Source organism: Carex rostrata, chromosome 13 (genome assembly GCF_964058835.1).
Source record: "Carex rostrata chromosome 13, lpCarRost1.2, whole genome shotgun sequence".
NCBI classification, from domain to species: domain Eukaryota; kingdom Viridiplantae; phylum Streptophyta; class Magnoliopsida; order Poales; family Cyperaceae; genus Carex; species Carex rostrata.
Window position 1 is genome coordinate 2,230,979 of NC_135930.1, and position 22,816 is coordinate 2,253,794.

General features: G+C 32.6%; 1 protein-coding gene and 1 long non-coding RNA gene across 3 annotated transcripts; one reads left to right on the forward strand and one right to left on the reverse strand.

The window, feature by feature from the left end:
• Positions 1–2,726: 2,726 nt before the first annotated feature.
• On the reverse strand, positions 2,727–17,517 carry LOC144564742 (ABC transporter G family member 45-like). 2 transcript variants are annotated; one of them, XM_078314344.1, is made up of 22 exons: positions 17,183–17,517; positions 16,455–16,578; positions 14,036–14,124; positions 13,878–13,962; positions 13,616–13,775; positions 9,548–9,624; positions 9,404–9,454; positions 9,238–9,328; positions 8,815–9,116; positions 8,021–8,610; positions 7,734–7,894; positions 7,231–7,334; positions 6,820–6,985; positions 6,455–6,612; positions 6,053–6,385; positions 5,302–5,592; positions 5,065–5,148; positions 4,849–4,982; positions 4,516–4,743; positions 3,888–4,059; positions 3,517–3,771; positions 2,727–3,180 (listed from the first exon to the last, which is right to left on the reverse strand). In XM_078314344.1, exons 1-22 carry the CDS (start codon positions 17,260–17,262, stop codon positions 2,911–2,913), a joined length of 4,005 nt encoding a protein of 1,334 aa, XP_078170470.1. In that variant the 5' UTR covers positions 17,263–17,517; the 3' UTR covers positions 2,727–2,910. The 2 variants fall into 2 exon arrangements, with proteins under 2 accessions (XP_078170470.1, XP_078170469.1); XM_078314343.1 differs by having other exon boundaries at positions 9,548–9,651.
• LOC144564744 (uncharacterized) lies at positions 9,713–10,223 on the forward strand. The gene is made up of 2 exons (XR_013514730.1): positions 9,713–10,096; positions 10,131–10,223. It is a non-coding gene; the product is annotated as an uncharacterized LOC144564744 (long non-coding RNA).
• Positions 17,518–22,816: the final 5,299 nt, after the last annotated feature.

A 22,816-nucleotide genomic window follows, 5' to 3' on the forward strand; every position in this document is an offset into this window, starting at 1 on the left:
GGTTTTGACAATTCCATCTCCTATATATATATTTCTAGAAATATGAACAAAAAAGAAAGAAAATTGGAATACAAAGGAAAAATGAAATAATGTACCTCCAAATAATAGATTCAATATAAGAAATGTCGAAGGCACGAAGAGGATGGAGTCAGTTCTATAAGCCAAAAAGAAATGCAGACTTGTATGTCCTTGTGCGCTTCCTACAATTTAATTGAACAAGACATCAGGCTCCTGCAGCTTCATCATCATAAGTTATTATCGACCAACAAATATATTTCTGATTTTAAGAGTACATTAAAATTTTAAGAATTATACTAAGCAAAGAGGATATAAGTTGAACAAACACATGAAATTTGAATCTGGACACTGCAAAAGAACATAAATAGAGTTTAAATATGTACTAGCTTTATACATTCATGAAGCTATTGGGAAGAATAACAGACTTGATGACAAGCTTTCATGTGCCCTTCAAACAGCAGCTTTATAAATCCAGGATCGCAACAGTAACATCTGCACTCAGTAACAGAGGTAGGAAGGCTATTGTTTGGTAGCGAATGTGTTAGGAACAACACCAGTAAAGCATATAAACCAATATGTACTGACAAGCAAACAACATAAACAAAGCATTGAAAATTTGTGCATATAAACATGTGTTTACAAACACATTTTAAAGCATTTAAACCTGTATTTACAAACATTGAAAAATCTGTGTTTACAAACATATAAACATGTGTTTTCAAACACATTTTAAAGCTTATTCTTCAAACACATTTTAAAGCATATAAACATGTGTTTACAAACATTGAAAAATCTTCATTTAATAGATTAATTGTTCAAAATGAAGACTATTTTTTTAGTTATTAAATATCAAAAGCTGTTAATTTGCATAATTAAAATTTAAACAAATCTCCCACCGCGTCCTCGAGTTAACTGGGTTTAAATTGTACTTTAAAGTACGTTCAAGTACTTATAACTAGTTTAACTAGTTAAAGTACTTAAGTAGTTAATTAATGATTATAGGACTGTTAACAAGCTGGGGAACTAGCTCGGGGATTAGTGATTACAACTCCTCCTAACAGATTGTTCACGAAATTAAAACGTAGAATAAAACCGTGCAAAGCTAACATTTAAAACAATCAATGTAAAACAGCGATTCGTTAATTAATGACAAATTAATACATTTCCGTTATTAGCAGATGGTTAAACCCAGTTAAACCAGTTCGGGGACAAGCTCGGATTTGATGGCTCCGAGTACCAGAACATTTCTCTATTCAATATAAGCAATATTCTAGCTAGATCGGGGTTTGTTGTAGGTATCAGTCCTAAGATTCGGTAATTGCTAATTACCTGCTTGCATTCAATCTAGATTTTTGGTCAATTTTGAATCAAGTGTACAGTTTTGAGTTCAATTCAATTTATTATGTATAGTTTTGGGTTTAATATCAGTTAATTATCCTGACAAAATTTATCCAAGTTGCCACCATGGATGGTGTAATTTTGGTAAAGACAAACAACTTTGGAACTTTTGTCTAGTCATAAGTATCAGAGACTTAAAGATAGGATCGAAAATGAATGATTTGACAAATATTACATGAATAAAACGTGAAAACCAGTAGAAAGAGAGACATAAATTGCACAAGGGTAAAATAGGAATCAATACATTTGACTGGTAAAATTGAGAAAAACAATATATTTTGGTAGCTTAATTTACATGCATTATTGCTCTAAAAACAAATTTCCAATCAAAAGATCGCCGTACGCATATTTTTTTTTTTCTAATACCTTAACTAACTGTCGGTATTACATTTCAAATTTCCATGCAGTATTGGACCTCAACTAACTGTGGGTCCTACATTTCAAATTTTCATGCAGTATTAAACCTCAACTAATTGTCGGTCCTAATTTTAAATTTTTCCAACAACACTGTTCCCTTTTATAAATGCAAATACTCAGTATTTAATGCAGAAGGTCCCTTATTTCATTCAAATTAAATGCTTTGAGATTTATGAATAATATAGGGCATTAAAAAAATTCCATTTGTTATATGCTCTTGATTTAGTTGTGTACCTTTTGCATGGCTGAGAAAGAGTGAGTTGCACTCACTTCCAAGATTTGAAAAAAAAGAGCGAGTGTGTTGGTTGGCATATTTAGTCAAGTACTTAAATGAAAACTAATTAATATAGGATTATATAGAATATATGGACCATGTTCATTTAGTCTGAACCAGTGCGATAGACCTCTCCATTTCCCACTTCCAACATAACCATGTACCCAGATTTACAGACGACTGTTAATTAACAGAAATCATGTACAATTTATACAAATCATACGCAGTTCTTCGTGAATAACCGTGAATGATACTCTTATGTACACAGTTATTTTAGATGAACCGTGGACAATTTATATATACATATTTATAAAATGTTTCTATTTAATGTGCTAGCTTATCCATGGTAAGTATGATAACATGTCATAAATTTAAGAATCGTACAAACGTATTTGGAAATTGAGTAGAGTTAGAGACGGTTTGTTTATAATAACTGTGTATGAAGGAATACAATCTTGCACGGTTGATCAATAAAAAACCGTGTCTCCATATTTTACATAATGTTTTATTGGAAATTAGCTGGAGACGTGTACGATCTGCCATGTGTGGTTAGTGTTTTTTTGTAGTAGTAAGGAGCTTTACCACTTATAAATTAAAACCAATTAATTCAAAAGAAAAATCAAAATTAAGTGGTAGCATCAAATTATAATGAATGTCCAGGCAAAGGCATATGTTCTTCAAATAATATTAGCATCTTTAATAAACTTAACTTACATATTCCACAATTGAGTGATTGTAAACCATTAAAGAAAACAAATACAAATTTACATCAGCCTACTATATTCAACCTGTTTTTGGAAAACTTACCGCCTTTGGAAATTAAGATACTTGATGCAAATACAATAAATGAATCCGAAGAGCATAATTGCTACAATGTGAAGGGATATGATTAGATTGAAGTACTTGTCATGTAACCCAAGATAATCCCTAATGAACTCCTTTACTGGTATGTCGGGTCCTGGAGGCACTTTTACTAATTCTGTTCTATCACCTAATTGAGAAAACATGAGGCCATATACTGTCCACGCAGCAGGATCTGCCCAATATAACCACCTCCACCAAGGTGGTATCATCTGTATAAGCAAATTTTAATCATCTCCTCTATCCAATTAAGGGCTTAATTTTCAAATAAATTCAGATATAGTCTCTGTGATTCATATTTCATTTACTTCATAATCAAGCCAATCAATGAACTATCAAATTGTTTATTATCCTACATACAAAGGACCAACAACCTTGCTGAATTTTGGAACAATGAGTTTGCCTAACATAGCTTGCTAGTTCATTTGCAAAGTGGATCTGGGAAAAGATAAACTTTGGTAAAAACATTGTTCAAGTATTTTGGAAATTTACCAAGGATATGAATAACAACTATTTCATTATATATTAAAAAATGCTCACAAGTTTACCTTTATGGAAATGATAAATCCAGAGAAGACATTCCACAAAACGAAAACAAGAAATGCTACACCTCCTGCTATTTCTATGTTTGGCGTCAGAGCAACACACATCATTCCATAAAGCGTGTAGTACATGAAACTCAGTGTTATGAAAAGTATGAACCAGAGAAATTTCACAACTGTGAATTGAAAACCGACCATCGAATAAATTATAGTACAAAAAATAAACACCTGGACCATCATGTATGGTACTTCTATCGCCATCTGTTTAAGGAAATAAAATAAACAAAGAACTGTTAATTCATCCTTCTTATGATGTTTCAAAATGAGAGAAATATATGTTTTTACATTGCCAAACTTCATCAGATCATATTTGATACCTGGGCAATAGCATATGGCACGGAAGAGTACATGCCAGCTGATCTCTCTCTATAAAAAACAGCTCTCTCCATTGCAATAACAGGTTGCATCATGTTAGCATTTGCAAACCCCAGAAATAATGCTGATCCATATGCAATTCCGAGGATGTTAAACACGTCTTGCTCACTTGTTCTGTTTCTCAGATATATTAAAACATATTTTTTTAACTAAGACACATAACTTAGAATACCAGATTCTGGCATTCAGTTTTGGTGTGCTGGCATTTTAGCGAAGATGGGTTGAACTGAGATTTGATTGCACAACTAAGAGAAAATTGATGGTAAAAGCACTTTGTTGAGGCCTAAATTGTAGAATAGTTGAATAGCTGAGGGTTGATCTAGACAGTTTTGATTACAAATAAGGCCAGTTAGCAGAAAAGCAAAAGAATCAAGGTATACTTGACCAAATTGGATGTGGCATTAAATATTAGCCTCATTTTCTTTTTGTTTGTTTTGATGAAGGGTGCATAAATGAAAGACAACGATTGATTTTGGGATATATAAGAATTACTTAGGTGTGGTAAAATGTGGTTATATTAAGGCAGAATTAGCAGAAAATTAATGAGGATCAGTTAGAATTTTAACTTACATGTCGGAACCAATTTGCCAGAATACAGTGCCAAGCAAAAGTGCCATAGCAAAAGTGTTCACAAAACGAGCAACATTATGATCTGGATTCTTCCAATATGTGCAATTGTTCTTCCATAGACATGCGAGGCATTGAGAACTGAAACCCTGCCAATATCTCTTTGGAAAATGGAGATCTCTATTACCTGGTTTTGGCTGGTCCAATTCTTCAATTAAAGCCTTGTTGCTCCTGCCAAATATTATAACATTAACTTAGTATAATTAGGTCTTTTAGGTTTAACTTTTCAAATAGAAATTTTAAGCTTCGTAAAAACAAACAAATATACAGACATACTTGTAGAGAGAGGAATTTTGAAAAATCTCAGCATAATCGACATTTATCATGTATTCCATTGTTTGCGAAGAAACATTAAGCATCCAAGCAGCTGGGTTCTGGTCTTCTATTATTTTCGGAACTCCTGGTATAGACTACATGCCACATCCCAATTTAAAGTTTATACAACATAAACTGTCAATTTCCAAGTAATAGTTATTGAATCAAACATATTACCTCAAAGTATTGTATCATGTTGCTTGAAAATGGGCCCAAAGAGCCGCTGTAGAGAAGCTGACCTCCCTTTTTCATTAGCATCAACTATGGAAAGGTAATATTGAAATTAGTTTTGTAGCAATCTTGCAGAATAAACTATTGCACCAATCCTTGTGCTCCTTGGTACAATATGCACATTTTATGTGAACTCGTCATCCCCCAAATTGAAAAACATAGGACATTTTGGAAACTTCTTACCTCATCAAATGCTTCAAAAATCTCGATACTCGGCTGATGAATGGTACAGACGACAGTTCGGCCTGTGTCAACAGTCTTTCTTATTGCTCTCATGACAATGGCTGCAGCTCGTGCATCGAGGCCGGTTGTCGGCTCATCCATGAATATAATTGAAGGGCTAGATATCAATTCAACTGCAATGGTTAGCCTTTTCCTCTGTTCAGTTGAAAGGCCATTCTGTCCAGGCACACCCACCATTGCGTTTCTCAGGTTCGATAGTTCTACTAACAACATCACTTCTTCTATAATCATCTGCGGGAGAGAGAGATGAATAAAATGACAAATGACATTACTGTTGACAAATAGAGTTAAAGTTCACTCTTAAAGGACAAATTTAACTCCCACATCAACTATTTCATTTTATATCACATATGCTCTTGGCCTCCCTTATCTGATTAGGTCAACAGAACTCCCTAATAAGAGGAGAAATCAGTATTAATGATTAAAGGTGATAAATCAGAAAGTTTACATGATATAAATAATGTACATAAAGTATACTAGATCAGCAATGAGCTACAATGCATAATAAGCCGGAATGCTACATCACATCAATATCGTAGGTTTATTAAGACAAACGTTTATTAAACTATATAAATCAGGAAATGGTTAATTAAACTAAAATTTTAATTTGATGAACAATTATCATCTTTCGCTGTTTTAGTGAGCCTAATAGTTCCACAAATATAATTTCACTATAACATAAGCCACTTACATATCTTTCTTGAGGCTTGACATTGGAAGGGAGCCGAAGCAGTGCACAATACTGCAAACTCTCATAGACTGTTACAAACGGGGAATGGATATCTGTTTGTTCACAATAACCTGATATCTTTGAGAAAGTCTGTTGGTTCTTCTGAAAGCCTTCTATGCTAATGGTGCCTTCAATATAGCCTCCGGTTTTCCTTCCAGCCAAAACATCTAATAATGTGGTTTTACCAGCCCCAGTGACTCCCATTAATGCAGTTAATACACCAGGCTGAAATGCACCACTTACATCGTGCAAGAGTTGAAGTCTTTTCTCATTCACTCCATATTTTTCCATTTCCTATTGAAAATAAATGTTAAAATCAAATCATGGCTATCATTGAAAAGTAACAGCAATTAAATTCTTTACCTTAGGCATGTTGACAAAATAACTAATATGCTTGAACACAAGTGTGAGGGGTTGAAATGGCAAAACAACTTGCTGACCTGGAGCCAACCCACTTTTACAAGCAAGTTCAATCTCCTGCATTTCATTCTCTGGTTTAATGGCTTGTCTCTTGTATGGGGCTGCATGCAACAAATCATTAAGCTTGAAATAGGAAATGACAGTTGATCAAAATTAAATGAAAGAAGAACCACTCGTTTTCTTTTACACCATTCAACATTTCATAATCCAATTCTAATTAAACAAAACAAACCCTAAGTACACCAAAATATTCAAGTAAATAAACAAAAATAAATATACAAGAGAAAATTATGACAAAAGAGACATACGATTGAGAAATTCCAAAGCAAAGATACTGAGGATATTGAAAACAAGCGAGAAACCAAACAAGGCAACGACAGAAATCCAGAACCAGTGCCATGCTGTAAACAAGCCTCTAAATTCAAGCACAGCCTTGCCTATTGTGTCCGCTTTCATATTTCCATAATGAAATTCCTGTCAAGCAAAATATGCTTTTCAGTTTAGTTTTTTGTACATACAAGTTTTTATGGGAAATTAATCGGTACATACATATACTGAACCTTTACTAGTATAATTTGGTTAGTGCTAATGCTCCTTATCAAATTTGACTCGGCAATGTTTTTAATGACTCGGCACTGTTTTGGAATTTTTTAACACAAAAAACTATCAGCCCTAACATTTAACAAATTATTTAGAATTTACAATTTAGTTTGGCTTACTGTAGACCATCGGCTGTCGAGAAATTCATTAAGTGCAATGGCATTCAGTGAGTATGAAAATGGAGATATCCAATAACCCCATTGCAACCATGGTTGAATGTCGTCTGAATGAAAAAAATGATATTTTAGAAAAAATAAAAGCTCCTCTAAATTTCCAAAAAATTGCAAAAAGAACTCTCTGATTTTTATAATAAAAGTGAAAGTTGTGTGTTTATTCTGTAGGAAACTTCAAAATGAGTCAACAGTTAACTCCATAAATTGTTGGCTTCACATTGTTTTGCAAGTAATTTAGTAATTACTAGTATTGTCCTTGATTACCATCATAATCAATATTAATTTCAGTGTCACTCTCTTGAAACTTTTCTTCCTGAAAAGGTGATTGAAGTGCATTTCTACATCTTAATTTCTACAATTTGGAGTTTTCTGCATAACTTAAGGTTCTCTAACAAGTCATTTAAAATGTATGATGTCAAATTTATGACTTAAAGATAACTTTGTAGTACCTCCACTAATTAAGAATCCTGCAAATAAGATAATGGTAGTAAGAGCAGCAGTGGCAACTACATTGGCCACAACTTGGGTTCTTGTAACTGTGGCAATGAATCGGTATAGACTCATTGACATTTGATGGATTGCAAAAAGGATCAAGAAGTGACGAAAAAACCTGAAGGAAATAAATAAAAAGAACAAACTATTTATCATTAGTAATGGGATTTGTATGTGATTTTGACAAGTTATCAATCATATGAATTGATACTATGGCACCAACTGGAGCAAAAAAAGAATTTACCTGGTGGGTGAAGGCGTGAAACCAATACCATAATAGGTCAAGCCAGTATATATACCCGTCTCAAGTAGCGAACTTGGTATGCTCAATATAAAGATTGAAGAAAGGACCACCCAACCAGGTAAGTTTAACAACTCCCTTTGCTTGAAGAAAATTGGTAGTCGTTTTATTGTCATGGCCAATTCTGTCATTCCATTAAAATTCACAACCATAATACCCATAAATGAAGCCCCAAGATATATGTTTCCATCCATCACAGTTTGGTGGTTCATCCTTGTGCGTAGAAACAATGTTGTTATCACAAATGCAACAAAAGAAATCTGTATTGTTTTGAAAATATGCAGAGGTGAGTTTCTCTTTAGGAGTAGTAGTTCTCTTGAAAAACATGCCAAGAAGATTTGCCATTTTGAGATTCGCCAAATTTTGATTGATTTGGTTGAAGAATTGGTGATTAATCTGTTGTTGCTTTGGTTTTGGATCATTCGGCTGATACAGAAGGATCGAAAGGATTCAGCCAATTTCTTGGTTGATTGATAGTGGTACTCACTGGGGTTCCCGGCCCAATATTGTTCTTGATCTTTCTTTGAGGTAACCTATCAATAGTTAAAGTACGTTACTCAAGTTGAAGAGAGAAATGTTCTAAGCTCAACAAGGATATCAGTTATAGCAACGACAATTATACCAGTTCTGGTTGTACTGATTTTATTCAAGATGGAAAATACACCATGACAAGCTGGCTGTAGACTTTTCCTTAATGCTTAAATAAAATGTATTGATGCAGTTATTTGGTAAAGTACCTCTAGAAGAAAATCAGCTACATTTTTCCTCTTTGGACATTTAAATCTGATGGAATCAAAAAATTCAGTGGCATATTCACGAGGACCTTGATATACAATTTGCCCCTCGCATAGCAGTATAATATCATCAAACAATTCAAATGTCTCAGGAGGTGGTTGAAGCAAGGAGATAACCATAGTTAAATCCATTAAATGTGCCATTTGTTTTAAATATTTTATTATGTCAAATGTCGTGGAGCTGTCTAGGCCAGTTGATACGTCGTCCATAAAGAAACACCTTGCCATACCAACAAGCATCTCACCTACGACTCAAAAAATAAAAAAATCTAGAAGAAAAGACTCATATTTTGTATCATATAACTAAAAGAAATTGCCTCCAGTTTTTTGCTGGAAAAATGGAATAACAATCATGGTTGTGCGTACCAATTGTGACTCTCTTCTTTTCACCTCCTGAAATTCCTCTTCTCAGTTCATCTCCTATTATTAGATCAGCACACTCATTTAATCCAAGCATCTGCACAAAAGTCTACTCAGAGATATTCAAAAGAAAATGTTGAAGTATCCAAAGTACTATCGCTAAAACATATACCTTGATGATATAATTTGTTATAAGGTTGCTTCCATCTCCACATGTGGTGGCCTAAAGACCATAAAAGTTCAGATTTTAATCAAACCAATAATGTGAGGGAACAAAATTTGAATATATATAGAAACTATTGATGTTTAACTTTACCTTCACAAAAGTATCAAATTCTAAGTCCATTTTGTTGATTGCAGCCTTGTTCCTTCCAATATTTTCTCCCAACATTTCTACAATTTTGCATATGATGCCATGTTCTTGAAGATGAGAAAAATGATATCTAGCAATTGCTTTAGCATATGGTAGTATACTGTTTTGTTTTAAGAAACAAAATAACAAAATTGAAACACCAACTTTGTAACTTTCTAAATTATAGTTAAATCTAAAAACCATTAATTAACATAAATTTTGAACAGAACATGGTGTCCAGATGGTCAGTGCCACTGCTGTTCAAAGAGAATGGGTTCAAATCCAACGACGGGCAATGGGCACGGAGAATTATAGATAATTTCACTAGAGAAATAGGAGAGTAGTTAGGAACATTAGGGTGTAGAATAGGGGAATGAAAACATCTTTGGATGCCTGACCTTGCCCTTCTGAAAGAAGGCCTTAGATCAAGAACAAAAAAGAAAATATTTCAAACAAATAAATAATTACTATTTACTGTATAAAAAAACCAGCAGGAAGGATTCCAAAGCTATGGTAATTAATTGGAGTGCAAGGTATTGCCCACAAGCAATTTCATTAACTAATAAAGAAAATATAACTTAATATCTAATCTTCCAAAAACCAATCAAGGTTATAATGACAGATTCGACGCACTGGGAAATTGTGCAAAAATTAAGGGTGGAAAAATAAAGGGAGTGCTACTTTATGTGTTATATACTTTATATAATGTTGTTTGGTAGTATTGGAGGAGCAAGTAAGAAGCAGGTGAAGTTGGGGGCAGTCCTAAAACTGGAATTTAGCATCTCTAACTCTTTTGCATGTCTTGTTCTGGACAAGATGCTAGCCCACAGTGCTAGCCCAGGTTGAGGAGATCACGGAGATCACAGAGACTGAGCTTGGAGACTATGTGGACTAAGATGGCAGGATTATGCTGGATAGAATTATGGATTTGTGTTGCTTCAAATTGAAGGCCTTTTTTATATATATTTTTGCCTTTGATGGATAAAATGTGGTGTGGTTTTGTATTGTTATGACTGAAAAGTAGGGTTTGGATTGATTTTTCCAGGGTTTGCTTTGAGAAATTTTGTTTGTGATTCTGTAGACTGTTGAAATTAATGTTTTTGGAAAAAAAAATATTAAATGGGTCAATTAATTAGTTAAATTGTTAGATGAATGTATTTGGGATTTCTAGATAGATTAATTGTTTATGATTTCAAGAGTCATGTTGGGGTGTGCAATTCATGCACTTGGTATTTGTGTTGTGTTTAATTATATTTATATTTTTGAGTTTGTAAAAAGTCACCATATGGCCTATAAATAGGAATTATATGTTATTTGTAAGAGTACTTGATCAACATAATAGAATATAATTTCTGCATAAGACTTATTCCCTTTTCTCTTTCTTTCTTCCACTAAAATACTAAACAAAATAACGGTAGTTTGGGCCATGATGAATCGAACAATTGTGGAAATGACGGGGACCATGATGAATGAGAAGGGCTTGCCAATGACATTTTGGGCCGAGGCGACATACATTTTACTTGTTAAAGCGATGTCCTACGAAGGTGGTTGAGAACAAGACACCATTTGAGGTGTGGTCCGGTGGTCACATGCCATCGGTGAATCACTTGAAGGTTTTTTTGGCTTTGTTTGCTATGTGCATGTTCCGAAAGAAATGAGGCACAAGCTTTAAGATAAATGTGAGAAATGTGTGTTTGTTGGTTATAGCACAAAATCAAAAGGCTATAGACTCTTTAGTTTGAAAAGAAATAAGATGGTAGAAAGCTGGGATGTGATATTTAATGAAAAATACAAGTGGGATTGGAAAGAAAAGGGTGTAGAGAGTATTTCTTTTCCGATCCACGAGGAGCCACAAAAAGAGCTAAATGATGCTAACATTCATGAAGAAGAAGAGCAACCACATTCTCCAACGACAAATGACAGGTCAAATTCATCTTCTCCAAGTGCAACACCGGTAAGATTTGGAAGATTAAGTGATATTTATGTTACATGCAATTTTGTGTTGTTCAACCAGAATGCTTTGAGCTAGCAGTTGAAGAGGAGGTGTGGGTAAAATAATGGAAGAAGAGAAAAAAATAATTGAAAAAAATGAAACTTGGGAATTGGTTGAAAAATTGAAAGGAAAGGATATAGTCGGGGTGAAGTGGATTTATAAAACAAAAACAAATCCGGACGGTTTGGTGCAAAAGCATGAGGTAAGGTTAGTTGCTAAAGGATATTCACAACAACTCGGAGTTGACTATCAAGAGACGTTTGCACCGGTGGCAAGGCCTGAAACAATAAGGTTGTTGATTGCATTAGCTACAAATAAAGGTTGGAGGTTATATCAACTTGATGTGAAGTCGGCTTTCTTGAATGGAGGTTATATCAACTTGAAAGAAGAGGTGTATGTTTAGCAACACTAAAGCTTTGAAGTCAAAGGTGAAGAAGCTAAGGTGTACAAATTGAAGAAGATATTGTATGAGTTAAAGCAAGCACCTCGAGCATGGTATGGTAATATTGATGCATACTTCACCAACAAAGGATTTAGAAGAAATCCAAACGAGCCAACATTCTATGTCAAGCATGGTGAAACCGGTATGCTTATTGTTTCTCTTTATGTTGATGATTACCGGAAATGATGAGAATATGATACATAAATTTAAGAATGACATGATGAGAAAATATGAGATGAATGATTTGGACTTACTTCATTATTTCTTCGGTATTGAAATTGATCAAAAACAAGTTGGTGTTTTTATTTCTCAAAAGAAGTATACCAAAAATATTCTCTCTAAATTTAAAATAGAAAATTGCAATCCGGTAATGACACCATTGTTGGTGAATGAGAAGTTAGTAAATGAAGATGGTAATGGTGATGTTAATGTGGTACTTTATAAAAGTTTGATAGGAAGTTTGTTGTATCTTACTACTACAAGACCCGATATCATGTATGATTCACGATTATTATCTCGGTTTATGCATTAACTGAGTAAATGCATTTTGGTGTTGCAAAATGAGTGTTACGTTACATACAAGGGACCAAAGACTTCGGTTTCATGTATGAGAGAAATGAAAAAGAAGATGTGGAGTTGTTCGGATTTTGCAATAGTGATTAGGCTGGGAGTATGGATGACATGAAGAGTACATCCGGGTACGCATTTACTCTCGAATCATGAGTATTCTCGTCGGTCTCGAAGAAGCAAGAGAGAGTGGCACATTTCTCTACGGAAGCCGAGTTTGTATCGGCAAGTGAAGCAACTAAGCAAGTTGTTTGGTTGAGAAAGATTTTAGAAGATATGGGGGAGCAACAAGATGCCGCCATGGTTCTATTTTGTGATAACAAATCCGCTATTGCCATGTCGAAGAATTTGGTATTCCATAGCCGAACAAAGCATATCAATTTCAAGCATCATTACATTCGAGAAACGGTTGAAAATGGAAAAGTTCTTATCAAGCATGTAAAGACCGGAGATCAATTGACAGATATTTTCACGAAAGCACTTCCATGTGACAAGTTTATTTATCTTCGGAAAATTATTGGGTATGACAACCAAAATAATTAGGAAGTGTTGAAATTAGTGTTTTTGGAAAAAGAAAAAAAATATTAAATGGGTCAACTAGTCAAATTGTTGGATGAATGTATATGGGATTTTTAGATAGAATAATTGGTTATTATTTCAAGGGTCATGTTGAGGAGTGAAATTCATGCACTTGGTATTTGTGTTGTGTTTAATTATATTTAGGTTTTTAGGTTTGTAAAGGTCACCATATGAGCTATAAATTAATAGAAAGTATGTCATTTGTAAGAGTATTCCAACATAATAGAATAAAATTTCTGCATAAGAATTTTTTGTCTTTTCTCTTTCTCTCTTTCACTAAAATACTAAACAAAATAACATAGATCTTGAATAGGCCAACATAGATAGTACCATGTTATGATCAGTAGTTCAGTATGCATATTACAACGTAATGTTTTCCAAGCTAATCAAGAATGAACTAGTGTCATAAGTGCCTCAAAAATAAATAAAGAAACGAAGATAGGGAACTTACCAAATGTATTATTTGTTTGTAATAAGTGAGAAGAGAAATTAAGAGTTTCTCTAACAGTCATCTCAGGATGATGCCAATCAAACTGACTGACATAAGCTTTCATGTGTTGAGGCGTTGATGAATTGAGCTCTTCTCCATTGTACATGATTTTTCCTTTTAACTAATTTAGTCAATAAAGAAAAAAAAATGTTCAACTATCAACTAAAGTGCAATTTGTTAATTAAAAATAAATAAAATAAATGAAAACTTGTTAACTGCATACTTTCATATTAGAGCAGATATTTCCTGACAATGCTTGTAGAAATGTTGACTTTCCCGACCCTGGAGGTCCAAGCACAAGTGTCAACCTGATATAAAAATAGTTTTTTTTTTTAATTAATTACATTAGTGAACTTAGAGAGAAATCCGATTGAACATTACCTCGATGGTCTTATCATTCCGCTTAATTCATTCAAAATTCGAATAGGATATTTCTTCTTGGCGTACAAACAAGACCACTTTACTATCTCCTGTAAACATAATTGAAAAGCATCTTTTGAGATTTGACTTGAACAACATGAAAACAAAAGTAAAATTTTATGAAACGCACAAAAGCAGACAAAATTAAACGATCAATCTAAAGACTTCAGTAAATTTGAACAATTATTTCCATTTAAGCTAATATTTTAAAATGTTTCACATTAACTTAAGAAGTCACTGCTTGTTTAATCTAGGAGGAATATTTCTCAATTAATTCTACAACATTTTCAGTAAAGCCTAGCGCTGTCAATGGCACCCTTTTACCCATTTACCCGACCCGTATCGTATCCGAAAACACGGATATGGGTAAGATTTTTTTTTTCGTTAGCTCATCGGGTACGGATAAGGGTAACGATTTTTTTCGTTATCTTACCCGTTTTCATATAATATAATTTAAAAAAATAAAATTATATATATAAATATATATTTGTATGAAGATGATACATGATACATGCAGTAAAATTTTGAATTTTATTAAATTTTCATAATACAAATTAGTTGTATTAATTATTATTATTTTATTTTCTTGTTTTGAAAAATATTTTATCAAAAACACAAATTAAAATGTCAATGTTACTTTTTATCTGTTTACCCGACCCATACCAAATTCGAATAGACAGATAAGGATAAATATTTTTTTTTCGTTATTATAGCGGGTACGGAAAATGCCTCCATCCAACTCGTATCGTATCCGTTGACACCCCTAGTAAAGCCACTCCAGATGTATGGTTCATATATTTTTTTTTCTGATTCAATGTGTACTATGTTGTCTTGGTGTCTTTTGGTAATCAATACAGTCACAACAACGTCTGGCTTCTTTAATGCGAGTCTTTTAGGAATGTTTTTTTTTTTTTTTTTAATTTCCAGTTAAAGGAAGGAAGGCTTGCAATTACTGATAGTTATTCTATCTGCTATAAAGCTCCAAAATATTGAAGCCATTTCTTTACTAATTCCACCTTTCCTTAGCATTAAATTAGACAATTCATTTTCCTATTGGATTCCCATTTTTCTTTTTTTTTTTAGAAAACTTGATAGAAGCTACCAAGTGTTAGATTCCCATTTTTTGTTCTCTCTCTCTCCTCCCTCTCTTTCACTCACGCAGTGTGCTATAAACTTAACAACACCTTTTATTAACTTAATGTAGTTGGGCCGGGCCATGCAGAATGGGCGGGCTGGGTTGGACCTTATTTAAAACAATCACCAAATGGTACAATTAACTTCTGCAAGAATTGTCAATGTACGTTCATTTTTGATGTACTGTCGTGTTCAAGGGAAAAGTTTAGGTCCAATCATGACTCTGAAAATCATAATCTGTCACTTGACAGTGGAATCGGATCAGATGAATTGGTAAGAATCGTCCAAATCAGATTGGAAACTTCAAATTTTTTGACAAAAACTTGTTGTGTAAGAAAAAATTTGGAAAAAATTGAGAATTTTATTTTTTCATAAATTATATTAAGACAAAATTGAGCCTCAATCAATTAGAGTAAAGCATTTTACTCTAAACTAAAACTAAATTAAATGGGAGTCAATTGAGCCCCATTCAATTAGAATGCATCCGCCCCTGATTCTAATGACGTGCAACTTGGGATTAATGGTCGTTATGGCTTATAGGAACGTTTAATTTTTTTTTTTTTTTTTGTGATTCCTGTGCGGCCTTGTGCAGCACGTCAGGAGACCTAAAATTGTGGAATTTGAGCTCTAATATATGTTCTCCTCTCTCAACCTTGGAGTGTGGTCACTACGACCAACTTCTTTCTATTGGTATGGATATATATATAATGGCAATAACTCATTGACAACATGATGCACATACAAAGAATTTTGGTGAAAAAACTATTCCTATTCTATTGCTCGAAACCTTTTCCTCATGCAGTTGTATGTCTCTCACATACCTAGATAGCATTTATTTAAAAAATATAAAAAATATAAAAAATAATAATAATAATTTATTATCCAGAAATTTTTTTTGATAGAAAGGCTAAAAGCCCGTTTCTATTACCTAGAAGCTAGAACTTAAACAGTAATATAATAATTTACTTGAATATTAGTTAGAAGTCCATATAAGTTTTAGTGAATCAAATATTCCTTGTTCATATCGATCGTGAAAGTGAATTAATTATCTATAACAAATTAAAAATATCACCTTAATTTTCAGTCGTAGCATATAGAGTTTAAAAAAAAAAAATTTGTATAAATTATTATCAATACTTGCATAAGCAACATATTATGTTCAAGTTGATCAAATTATAGAAGACAGATAGAAAGAACAAATTTATGAAAAGCAAGAAACAAAACACAAAATCTAATTTATACCAACCTCAACACCATTAAGAGTAGCATTTAGCAAAGTCGGAAGAGCTTGACGACCAGTCTGCATCTCTGCCTCGACTGTCAAATTCTCAAACCGAACTTCTACTTGTGTAGCTTCATCTCCGCACATCCTATATTAATTTTAAAAATTAAATAAAAGATATATTGTCTTCTTAATTAAATATGAATATCTACGAATAACTATGCGTACATTGTGTAATTAACCCTATATTTTTATTAGTATGATTAATAAAGCCTGCAAAAATATGTCGATATGTAAGAAGTTATGCAAGAATTAATAGTAGAATAGGCCGGGTTGTACTTATTCTAGATGTAGTTATGGAATATATATATTCTTATTCTAGCGTACAGTAGAATAGAGTGGGTTAACCGAAGGGACTTCCAACCTTTAGTCAAAAAGAACAGAATTATAATAGCAACTTATTTTTTCAATTTTTTTTTTAATTTTAGTGTGTAAATATTTTTTCAATTATTAATATAATTATTAGTAGACATTGAGGTCATTAACCTACAAAAAGTAAAGCCTACACAAAATCTGAATTGAAATTCTGTTATTTCAAATTCAATCTTTTATTTGTTTTAAGATTCGTACATAATGCTATTGAAATTAGTGCATTCTACAAAAAACAAAGGTTGGATTTGAAATAACAGGTCCTTGCAATTCCAAAGGATCACACCAGATTTATTTCCATTTGTGGTTAGTTAGTCACGTACCTTTGATTTCTCTCCCTGAGCATCCTAAGGAACTCTTCATTGTCAGCATGAGTTAAAGGTGGCTCGTCTCTGCTCTTCATACTCTCTCTCTCTCTCTCTCTCTCTCTCTCTCTCTCCCCTCCTTTTAGTACACTTAGCAGTAGTTCTTAAGTTCTCTCTGTTTTTTCCTCTTAAGGAAGCTGCTGTTTTTCCTTTTTAAGAAGCTAGACAGCAAAGTATTTTAGCAGTTCCTAAGTTTCACTTTCTTTGAAAATTTTGGCAGGTGGCAAGTTCTCTCTCTCTCTCTCTAAGCTGAGCTAATCTAGCTTGGCAAAGTTCATATTTTGTTGCATAGTGCCAGATTGATATATATAACGTACTGATGAAAGATTTATATGGACGCATAATTTACACATTTTGTTGTATTCAAACTAGCTAGCTAGTATTTTTCAAATATATATCATTCTATGGATATGCGTGCATATATGTCTATTGCAATACTTGAAAATAGTTGAACAATATTATTTAACCACAACGTGGCCTTCAAATATATATGTCATGTACGGCCGAAACTTTTTTAGTTAGCATCTCATATTTCAAAATTTTAACCTAGAAAAAATAAATTATAAGGATGACTAGGTGCAAGGTATTAAACATCAGCGCATCATAGATATTTTTACAATAAATATCGATGTATTGTTGTCGGATTAACCATGGTATAAATATTTTTACAATAAATATCGATGTATTGTTGTCGGATTAACCACGGTATAAATATTTTAACAATAAATATCGATGTATTGTTGTCGGATTAACCACGGTATAAAACATCGGTGCATCATCGATGTATTGTTTATAACATTTAAATGGCTATAATTATTGGCAAGAAGCTCCATTTTTAAGCATATGACCTATATTCGGACAGCCCGCGAAGAGACAAAATTAGAACTGCAAAAATATGTCATTAAGCAACCAAAACTTCATTTGAAGTATATCTGATTCTCAACCCTTGTGTATTTTTCTTTTATTTCAATCAGAAACGACCCATTAATTATACATCTAGAAATTCAATTTGACAATAAAGAACATTTTAAATTAAGAACTAATATTTAGAGATTTTTTTTCTATTTTATTTATGTCATTCTACATAAGGCCTTAGATTTAATTAAATATTAAAAAAAAAAGAACTACACGTAGCCAAATTCTGCACAAAGCCTCTTACTCTACAAAAATGCTGCGTAAATGGTTAGAATGAGGTTTTCTAGAAGTTAAAATTCTAAAATTATAGGGGGGTTACTAAAAGAATGTTGGCATGGGAGACCAATATTTAAAATTTTGATACATGTGCATATAATTAAGTCTGACTTATTTAACTAAATATTACGTATCTTATCCCATATCTCCTCCAATATTTAATAAATATACGATTCCGTAGAATATCACGCGAAGCACGCAACTAAAAATATATACGATTCTCATGAATATCACCTGCAAAATGTACAGCTAATATACAAAGTCAAAAACAAGAGAAAAACAATATCCCAATGGTTTTGTTATATTACCAACTGTTGCTTGTTTCAATTTTACAGTACAAGCAAATTAATTAAGCACATATGCTTTGAAAATGGGCCCAATGTCAGATCAATTATGCAGAAGATAAACTAATCCTCATATTGTTCAATTACTTCAATTAATCAGGTCTAGTTTAATTGGTTTAAATCAATCTGCTAGAGTTTGGATTAAACGATTCGATCAGTTCTTCCAGTTAAATCAATCGGTTCGGTATATTTTTTAAACTATGGTTTAATGGTTTCGTTTGATTCAGTTTTTTAAAACTGATTAGACCGAACCAAACTAAATATTTAAATATATCTTTAAAAAATTCAAAAAATTAAGAAAAATATATTTATTTAGATTATTAATCTTCTTTTGACGTTAACTAAGCACGGACCTTTAGTGAAATACCAAAGTTATTTGCGGTGCACTAGCAAAGTTAAAAATTATTAAATGTATCTTTGTTTTATTGAAGGAACATTTGGCACCCACGATGAATTTAAGACAACAGGCACCTGTATGGAAAGACCGACCCGCCTTTATGTGACAGACGATAAAGTCTCCATTGACCCGATATTGCGCAGCACTAGGTTCCGTTTCTCAATAAGGTGGGTTTAAAACCCGATATTGCGCAGCACCAGGTACAAGCACTGTCTTTTGACGTTATGGAATGATGATTTGATGTGTCGATTAATGATATGGTTACTACTTAATTTGGACATGGATTGTGCTGCAATTTTTAATTTGAACATCCATTGTGCTTCAATTATTAATTTGAACATGGATTATGATTCAATTATTAAAGTATAGCCCAACGTGCAACTATAACACATCCAGTTGTACCAACCACCGTGACATATATATGCTCAATGCATTTAATTTAAGAAACAAATCTTGTGATCGATATTAGATAATAAGTAAGTTCATAGTTTAATCTAACTGGATCACTTTCAATCTTATATTATATATATGCATGCAGCAGATGTCTTGTGTTCATCGGTGGACCAGAGCAACTGGCTGATGAGATGCCCCTCGACGTGCTCCGGACACAACGAGCCATCTTAGGTCGAGTGAACTGAGTACGACTATAAGACGTATTTGCAAATGTTGTTTTTCCAGAAAATTTGGGTATAATTATGGAGCAATTCGGAAATTTTTGTAGGACATTGTTACAAGTTTGTTAAATTACCAAGATGGTAAATTTTGTTAGTTGTCTAGTAAATTGTAGTACAAATTTAAATAATTTTGGAGCAATTTGGATACAATTAATATCGATAGGATGTAATTATATCCGACACCTTGGTTGTAATTTGGAAATAAATAGGTACCATTAATTCCAGTAAAAATTGGATAATTTTAGTACCATTTGAGTAATATATTTTAAATATTTTGGGCAAATCTTTTGGTTAACCATTTATTTGAATTACAATTTACTATATTTGGTCAACCATTGGCCTACCCTCAACTCTAAACCTATATCTACGACTGGCAAAATTAAATTAGTTCAAAGAAGAAAAATATTTCAAGTTAGAAATACTGTGGAATGGTTTCTCTTCCCGCAAGACCGCAACCGTAACCCCTTTATTTATTTTTATTATTGTGTAAAGTTGTGGGATTAAGATACCAAACTAATTTAATATGCACAAAGAATTATCCATCAAGATTTAGAATCTTCGACCTCACAATGAAGGCATTGTTTTTTCCATTAAACTAAAGGTTGATTCTCTTTTCAACCCCTTCTATAATCTGACCATTGTCACAAACAGCTTTTTCTGCACCGAGCCATTGCCTCTATGCAGGCAAAACCAGCATAGACCCCGTTGCCTCTATACGGATTCTCTCTGCGTGAATGGTATGGTTAGAAGATTTATGAATTCGATGGTAAAGTTAATTTTAATTAATTGAGATGGTAATTACTAAAAAAAAATTCGGCACGAGTTTTTTTAGTTACTGATCCAGATCTGAAACTATTTTAAAATCTCCAAAACCATCTTGATCCAGATCGAGAATTATTTTCAATAGTGTTTAGCCAAAAATTGTTCTATGAAATAATAAATTATTAACTATAAACAATTAATATATCTTATAAATGTAGTCGTGTGCTCGTCGTGTCATGTTCAAGAGAATCCTATATTATTAAATATTAGAGAAGATATATCAGAGAAGATATATATGTATCTTTAGTAAAATATGTCAGACTTATATATATTATTAAATGTTGGTCGTACAAGCCAAAATTTTGTTAGGTACCACCCTAAAATTTAAGAATTTTGAATTTATCATTGATTTCTATAAAACTTCATTAATTCTTCCTATTCACGCAACCTATTGCTTCGTAGAGCCAAGGGTCTCTATGTAGAATTTGGGTGCGTGGAGTTTATTTCTATGTTTTAGAAAATTGTTAATTCTAAGGCATGGTATAAAATGACATAAATAAATTAGAAAAATCCTTCAAATATTTGTACTTAATTTAAAAATTGCCAAATTAAATTTCCTAATGAATAATTAACGGACCGTTTCTGGTTGAAATAAAATAAAAATACATGACTGTTAAAAATCAAGAACTTCAACCTAAGTTTTCAGATGCTAAACGATATTTTTTGTAATTCTTATTTTGTCTTTTTGCGAGCTTTCTGAAATGGGGTCATACACTCAAATCAGAGTTTCATACCAATAGTCCAATAGTTATAGCCGTTGAGAGGTTATAAACAATGCATAGAAGTCTATTGAAAAAAACATTGATGATGCGCCGATATTTTGTGTATGATTCTTTATGTCATTTAGAGTTCAGATAAAACTCCCAACCAGAGATAGAGGGAAGAAGATAGAATGGGAGCCAATTGATCTCTTCTTTAAAAAGAAAAATGTATTTATGTATGATTCTTTATGTAATTTAGAGTTTCTCTATATAAATTTTTTATATGATTGATTTCTATATGTATTTTAATCTCATAGTTTGAAACTCTTACTCTGCCGTGCTACCAACTGTACTCAAAATAAATACAAGGGACTGAGGAGAGAAACAAACCCACAACATTTCTTACGATTTCTACCTTAAGGTAATTAAGTTTTATTAATTCTTCTCTGATCTTATTTAACTTTCGTAGTATAGGTATATGTTTAGGGTAAGCCAATAGTTGACCAAGTAATTGTAAATTGTTATTCAAATAAATGCGGAACCAAAATAATACCATAGGTTTCCCAAAATGTTTAAAAAATTGACCCAAAGAATACCACAGCTCATCCCAGCTGAGAAACACATGCTCTCTGCGCGCGCGCCGCATGCATACAAGTAAGAATTAATTTGATATAACTAGGTCAAAGCTTAAACTTGTTATCTAACTAACATCACATTATTTTTCTCTTAAATTTAATGCAGTGCCTATCTCATGGGTGTCGGCAGAACGGGATGCGTTAAGGTGTATATATATATATATATATATAGGAGAGTTCCAATGCCTCATCTTTTTCATACCTCATCACACTTCATATTTTATATCTTTATTTTCAAAGTCCAAATTGTCGATCCGAACTGTTCAGCATAATATTTATACTAAAATATGCATGGAGATAAAATTTTATATTTTTTGGAATTTTTTTGCTATTTTTTAAGATAGGAACAAAATCACTGTTTTTGAACTGTTCAAAAAACAATGATTTTCTACCCATCCTAAAAAATAGTAAAACATTTCCAAAAATTATAAAATTTTATCCCTAATCATATTTTAGTATGGATATCACGTTGAACGGTTCGGATCAACAATTTAGACTTTAAAAACGAAGATATAACATATGAGGTATGATGAGGTATGAAAGGCATGAGGTATTGGAGCCCTCCTCTCTCTCTCTCTCTATATATATATATAGTGTGAGGCTACGCTACTTTGCGAATTAAACGGGCTGTTCTAAGTTACGCTCATATCTCTAATTTCGAAGTTCAAATAGCCGATTCAAACCATTAGATGTTTAATCTATATTAAAATGTGCTTGAAGACCAAATTTTATATTTTTTGGAATTTTCTTACTATTTATTATTAAGATAGTTTGAAAATCGTTATTTTTATTAAAATTCTGCGCCATTAAAAAACAGTTATTTTCAAA

Bases quoted from the DNA above. Each gene is read 5' to 3' on its own strand.
- LOC144564742 (XM_078314343.1), bottom strand. From the start codon at position 17,262: ATGAAGAGCAGAGACGAGCCACCTTTAACTCATGCTGACAATGAAGAG. The intron at 13,963-14,035 runs GTAATGTTCAAT...TTTTTATATCAG, and splicing joins GGAATGATAAGACCATCGAG to GTTGACACTTGTGCTTGGAC. The intron at 13,776-13,877 runs GTATGCAGTTAA...TGACTAAATTAG, and splicing joins ATATCTGCTCTAATATGAAA to TTAAAAGGAAAAATCATGTA.